We start from the raw sequence: 6,211 nt of genomic DNA, 5'->3' as shown, positions 1-6,211 counted from the left end.
TTCCGACGGGGAGAGCACAAAGAGCTTAGCCAACCCTAGAGTATGCCACAGACTAAAACGAGCATTGCTAAAAGACGGTGAGAGAAAGACAGCCCGGCTAGCATCCCGTCAGAAGCTGCCTCAGAACTAGTCTCTCTGAAATTAATGCGTCTTGGGAAAGGGCTTTCCATTCTTCTTGAAAGGACAATTATCTCGCTTAGTTTGCATAGTTTTGCCGAAGAGATAGTTCCTAGAGATTAGACTCTCTTCAGGTGGGGAGAGATGTTTATTGCTTGAATAAAGCTTTGTGGATGACTTAGCAGGCCTCGTTATGGTCTCCCTAGAAGGTGGGAGGTTTAGAAAAACATGACACTTATCAACTAAATGGACAGTTTCCTACTGTGCCCAAAATGCTTTGATTAAACCCCTCTTTCAGGAAGGGCCTTCCAAGCTGTAACCTCTGGTGAGCGGTTGGCTTGGCTGACTACCTCCCACCTCCTCTCAACACCGCCCACTTGACCCTGCAGCAGATTCCAGGACCTGTCAATTCCAATGCTCCCTCTTCTTCTGACAAAGGCTGAGTTCCCTGAGCGGGAGAGGGAGAGGGAAGGTGATCTCTGAGCTTGGGCCTCCTGTTCAATAAGCTCCTGGGAAGCTTCCTCCTTGACTCCTAGAGAGTCTTGGAGAATTTCTTCTCCTGCAGAAGACTGCAATCACTCAGTACAAATGTGCAGTGATCAGCAGACTCAATGGCCTTAGAGGTCCCTTCCAACTCTCCTATTCTATGATTCTATGTTATAAACCTGCTCTTTTAATCTAGGATCACTTGAGCCTACCCCAAGATGTCTCAACTCCTCAGTAACATCAATGGCATCATTAGTGCTTTCGACAAGTACGCAAAGCAGGACGGGGACTGTGCGACCCTCAGCAAGGGGGAGTTGAAGCAGCTGATCCAGAAGGAGTTTGTCGATGTGATTGTGGTGAGTGTCAGAATCAATCCATCTCGGTCACTGGGACAGGAGGTGGGGAGGATAGAAGAGCATGACCAAGGAGCGTGGAAGGTTTGCATGCTCTGGTTGGGTTGAAGATATTGCAGGTGTCGTGTGTGAAGGGGGCCTTGTAGACTGAATTCCACAGGCAGAAGGTTGGCTCAGTCCAAAATGGGAAAACCTGGTCATTCATGGTCAACATTGGCAGAGGCCCTTTCTAAACCTAAGGGTGTAGAGGGAGGGGGGATCACAGACTTACCTGCTTCCACAATCCTCCCTGGGTGTCCAAATGGAAGCGTGATAGGGCAGATCCTACTGCACAAATAAGTAACTGATTTGGTGCATTTTCCTGTAGAACCCGTACGACCCCGAGACGATTGAGACAATGCTTCAGCTGCTCGACACCGACAGCGACGGCAAGGTGGACTTTGAGGAGTTCACCGTCCTGGTGTTCAAAGTGGCCAAGGCCTGCTACAAGAAAGTGAGCGACTGCCGGGCACCGGCAGAAGGGCATTCTGGGAAAACAGGAAGTGGCACAACACAGCAGGATGTACAGACGTCAAGCAAAGTCAAGTCCCATCGGTTTACTCAAGAGAAAGCTCCCGATGCAGGTTCTCATTGGTCATCTAAAGAACAGAAGCCTGACTGCCAGGCACCGGCAGAAGGGCATTCTGGGAAAACAGGAAGTAGCACAATGCGGCAGAGATGCCCTGATGGGCGGACGAAACCATCCCAGGTGCAAGAAGAGGAGCCATCCAGCCAAACGTCCCAGAAGCCTTCAGTGACACGTCCAGTTCGGAGAGAGATTGAGCAGTGCCAAAACACAAAGCCAGAGCCAACCTGCCATGGTGCTCACATGGAAGGGAAAAACAGACAGGGTCGCACCTGGCCCGTGAAGCCGGAATCTTCAACAGTGGTTGAGGAAACAAGCCGTCAATGTCCACATGAGCCCCTCACGCCAGACGAAGAGCCAAGTCAAGAGCAGACCAATCAACAATGTACCTATCTGGTGGAGCAAACTCTGAGTCAGAGACAGACCCAGGAAAGAGAAAGAAGAGGACAGGATGTGGCCGAAACAAAGCCGCGAGGGTCACAGGAAGCAGTTCAACACACCCATCTAGTGGAGCAAACTCTGAGTCAGAGACAGACCCAGGAAAGAGAAAGAAGAGGACAGGAAGTAGCTGAAACAAAGCCGCGAGGGTCACAGGAAGCAGTTCAATGCACCCATCTGGTGGAGCAAACTCTGAGTCAGAGACAGACCCAGGAAAGAGAAAGAAGAGAACAGGATGTGGCCGAAACGAAGCCGCGAGGGTCACAGGAAGCAGTTCAACGCACCCATCTGGTGGAGCAAACTCTGAGTCAAAGACAGACCCAGGAAAGAGAAAGAAGAGAACAGGATGTGGCCGAAACAAAGCCGCGAGGGTCACACGAAGCAGTTCAAAGGTCAACCCGTGGGTGGGGGCAGGAATGTCACACATCAGAGCAGAGATCAACCCGCCGGCCTATTCAGGATCCTCAAGCAAATCGGGACTCGTCAGACCATCAGGAGACAAGGTCGTGGACATCTGAGCAACGTTCCACACGCCAACGAGAGCAGAAGCCTCAGATCCCACAGCAGCCTACACAGCAACAGCGAAGGAAGCCTCAGACACAAGAACAAGTCCCAGCTTGCAACCCTGAGGAGGACTCTGAGGAGGAACGGGTGGTTGCCCCTTCCCAACAACCCACAAACGAAGCTCAAAGACCGGAACAGCCCCAAACCTGCCAACGAGACCGTGAGCCTCTGACAGTAGGCCAGCATCCGACTGGCCAACAGGAACGTTGGCCTCAAGGACCTGAGCAGATCCCATGTGGCCACCAGGAGCAAGAACCTCAATCTCCAGAGCAGGCTGCAACTGGCCATAACACATGTCCACGTTTGACGCTGGAACAACACCGCTCCCGTGAGGGGGAGCAGAAGCCTCAGAGACCAGGGCAAAGCCCATTTCAATGCCACGAATGCCAGCCTCTATCTCCAGAGCAGACTCCTTCTCCTGCACAGGAGACAAGTCCCCAGGGGCCCAAGAGAGAGCAAAGCTGTGAGCTGACGGAGAATCGAGGTCCGAGAGAGTCTTCTCCCAGGCAGCCCTTCAAAGCCTCTTGGTCTCAGCAGCCTCATAAACACCTGCAGTTCCCTTCACCATGGTCCTCAAAGCAGTAAGGCTTCCACAAAAATAATTCTGGATGTAAAAAGAGGTGAACACGGAAAGGATAGGGAGCCATCAAGCTAAACACAGCCCACCAGGCCTGCGTGGTGGCTCACCAAGGCTGGATAAAACCTTCCAGTTTTGCACCCCACCTACATCTACAAAAACTGGGGTGGAGAAAGGAGCTGGCAAGCAAGTCAGAAGGCCACCGTAGATGGTGATGGTGGGCTCTTTTTAGCTTGGTGGGTCCCAAGTAGGATAGGGTTGGGTTTAGGGTTAGGTTTATTGCTGGACCACCAAAATAAATGCCAAGAATACGCTTTGCCATTTTGTTGCTGTACCAATGGGATCCCCTGAGAGAAATGTTAGGGGCACTCACGATACACTACAGGTCCATGCAGTTCTCAGATAATGATACATAGTCCCACAAGGGACATCTAGTCCCAAGACTCAAGATTCACAGTTTTGGAGGTCAGGATTGGTGCTTCTTGGAATGGGAAATGGAGTCTCCATGGATCTCTCACTTTTTTCGAGTCAGTACCAAGATGGTATAGCATGGTTCATGTAGTTTCCTTGTAGGCATCTACTCGTCTAAATAATAGCTGCTTTTTTCCCCTCTTATATCTTGCTTCTTTGTGAGACAATAAAAGACATTGCAATAAGAACACGGTGTGGAGTACATTTGTTTTTACAATTAAAAGAGTTTCTTACTTGGAAATGGGATGTTGCCTTGCTCTGAGACAGGCTGTCATGGTGGGGCCGGGGGTTGAGTCCTGTCTAGCTCAGCTCAAGATTCCCAGGAGTTGAAGCAGTTTCACTCACTAGAAGGGTGAGGAAGAGTCCAGTGTGGCTATGCAGGAAACTAGGCTAAAACAAGAAGGGTCTTTCAGGACCCTGGACAGCTCTGTGCTGGTCCATGCTCACTCAGGGAGAGCTAATGACTGTTCAGAAGACAGGCTGTCCTAATCTACACCAAGCAGGATATATTTATTTATTATTTATTTATTTAAGGATTTTTATGCTGCCATTCAGCCAAAAAAGGCTCTCACGGCGGCTTACAAAAGTATTTCTTGACAGTTCCTGCCCACAGGCTTACAATCTAAAAGACATGACACAAAAGGAAAGGGGATTGGGAGGGGGGAGGAGGAGGGGGGAAAGGAAAGCAAATTCAGGCACTACAATCTTAGTTGCAAAGATATAGCACTATGAAAGCGGTGTACAAAAGGCAGGAGCCACAAAAGCAGGATATAGCACTATAAAAGCGGTATAGGATGCAGACAAGCTGGAGCGTGTTCAGAGGAGGGCAACCAGGATGATCGGGGGTCTGGAAACAAAGCCCTATGAAGAGAGACTGAAAGAACTGGGCATGTTTAGCCTGGGGAAGAGGAGACTGAGGGGAGACATGAGAGCACTCTTCAAATACTTAAAAGGTTGTCACACAGAGGAGGGCCAGGACCTCTTCTCGATCATCCCAAAGTGCAGGACACGGAATAACGGGCTCAAGTTACAGGAAGCCAGATTCCAGTTGGACATCAGGAAAAACTTCCTGACTGTTAGAGCAGTACGACAATGGAACCAGTGACCTAGGGAGGTGGTGGGCTCTCCCACCCTAGAGGCCTTCAAGAGGCAGCTGGACAAGTATCTGTCAGGGATGCTTTAGGGTGGATTCCTGCATTGAGCAGGGGGTTGGACTCAATGGCCTTGTAGGCCCCTTCCAACTCTGCTATTCTATGATTCTATGATTCTATTTTGGTGACAGAAGCAACAGCGCTCACACCTTGGACAATGAAATTAGCAGGAGTGATATTCTATTTATTTATTTATTTATTTATTTATTTTTGCATTTATATCCTGCCTTTGTTCCTCCAAGGAACCTGATGGAGTACATAACCCTCCTCCTTTCCATTTGGACCCTCACCACAGCAACAACCCTGCGAGGTAGGCTGGGTTGAGAGTCTGTGAGTGGCCCAAAGCCACCCAGTGGACTTCCACGGCTGAGTGGGGTCCAGAACATGGATCTCCCAACTCCCAGTCCAACACTTTAGCCACTACACCACCCTGGCTGTCTTGATTTCATGACGAAATAAAGCGATGTTGGAACCAATGCAGAGGGATTGAAATATATAAGGAGGGGAAAGATACTGTACAGGTGTGTTAGCAAAAAGCAGTTCCGTGATGCTTGGCCTCCACCTTGTGGTGATGAGAAAAGTTCCGGCGGCTTTGACAAAGCACAGCTGACCAGCGCGGAATCCCAAACATGTCAGAACTACTTGTATTATCCAGTTGTTGCCAGTTCATTCTATTCCCCAGGATCTGGAGAGTTTCCATATTTAAAATGCCACGTCGTCACCCATTCCAGCCAACATCTTTCTTGAGGCTTTGGAGCATGTGCAGACACATCAACTTCCTTTGGTTGCACAGAATGTGCGACAGAAAGCCAGAGATTGGTTATAACAGACACCTACTTTGTTCACACTGTAGTGTGACAGAATGTTGTGAGTTGGGATAAAATAGTGTCATATGGCCTTCATACAAATCTATGGTGGGACCAGACCTAAAATGCTGTGTACAGTTCTGGTCACCACACCTAAAGAAGGATATTATAGAAAAAGTGCAGAAAGGAGCAACTCAAATGATCAAGGGGCTGGAGTGTCTCCCTTACTACCGAAAGTTACATCAATGGGGATGGTTTAGCTCGGGAAAAAGGAGGCTAAGGGGAGACATGATAGAGGTGTACAAAATCATGCCTGTTGTGGGGAATGTGGATCGGGAGACATTTTTCTCCCTCTCTCAAAATACTAGAACCCAAAGGGGTCATCCCATGAAGCTGATAGGTGGGAGATTCAGGACAAATAAAAGGAATGACTTCTTGACACAGCGCAGAGTTAAACTATGGAACTCAGTACCACAAGATGTAGTGATGGCCCCCAATTGGGATGGCTTGAAAAGGGGGTTGGATATTCCTGGAGGAGGAGGCTATCCATGGCTACTAGCCCTGATGGTTGTGTGCTGTCTCCAGTATTCGAGGCAGTAAGCCTGTGTGCACCAGTTGCTGGG

At 49.4% G+C, this 6,211-nt stretch overlaps 1 protein-coding gene across 1 annotated transcript; it reads left to right on the top strand.

The window, feature by feature from the left end:
* The first annotated feature begins 793 nt into the window (after window positions 1-793).
* LOC134412343 (cornulin-like) lies at window positions 794-1,993 on the top strand. The gene is made up of 3 exons (XM_063146246.1): window positions 794-959; window positions 1,324-1,518; window positions 1,883-1,993. The coding sequence occupies exons 1-3, from the start codon at window positions 822-824 to the stop codon at window positions 1,991-1,993; spliced, it is 444 nt and encodes a 147-aa protein (XP_063002316.1). The 5' UTR covers window positions 794-821.
* The last annotated feature ends 4,218 nt before the right edge of the window (window positions 1,994-6,211 follow it).

The sequence above is a fragment of the Elgaria multicarinata genome, chromosome 21, assembly GCF_023053635.1.
Source record: "Elgaria multicarinata webbii isolate HBS135686 ecotype San Diego chromosome 21, rElgMul1.1.pri, whole genome shotgun sequence".
Classification (NCBI taxonomy): Eukaryota; Metazoa; Chordata; class Lepidosauria; order Squamata; family Anguidae; genus Elgaria; species Elgaria multicarinata.
Note: the sequence above shows the minus strand (reverse complement) of the source record. Positions and strands in the feature narration are given on the sequence as shown.

What these genes read in the sequence shown, in the direction of transcription:
- LOC134412343 (XM_063146246.1), top strand. Translation starts at nt 822, where the DNA reads ATGTCTCAACTCCTCAGTAACATCAATGGCATCATTAGTGCTTTCGAC. An exon ending in AGTTTGTCGATGTGATTGTG is followed by an intron (nt 960 to 1,323) that starts GTGAGTGTCAGA and finishes ATTTTCCTGTAG; the next exon opens with AACCCGTACGACCCCGAGAC. An exon ending in GTGGCACAACACAGCAGGAT is followed by an intron (nt 1,519 to 1,882) that starts GTACAGACGTCA and finishes AATCTTCAACAG; the next exon opens with TGGTTGAGGAAACAAGCCGT.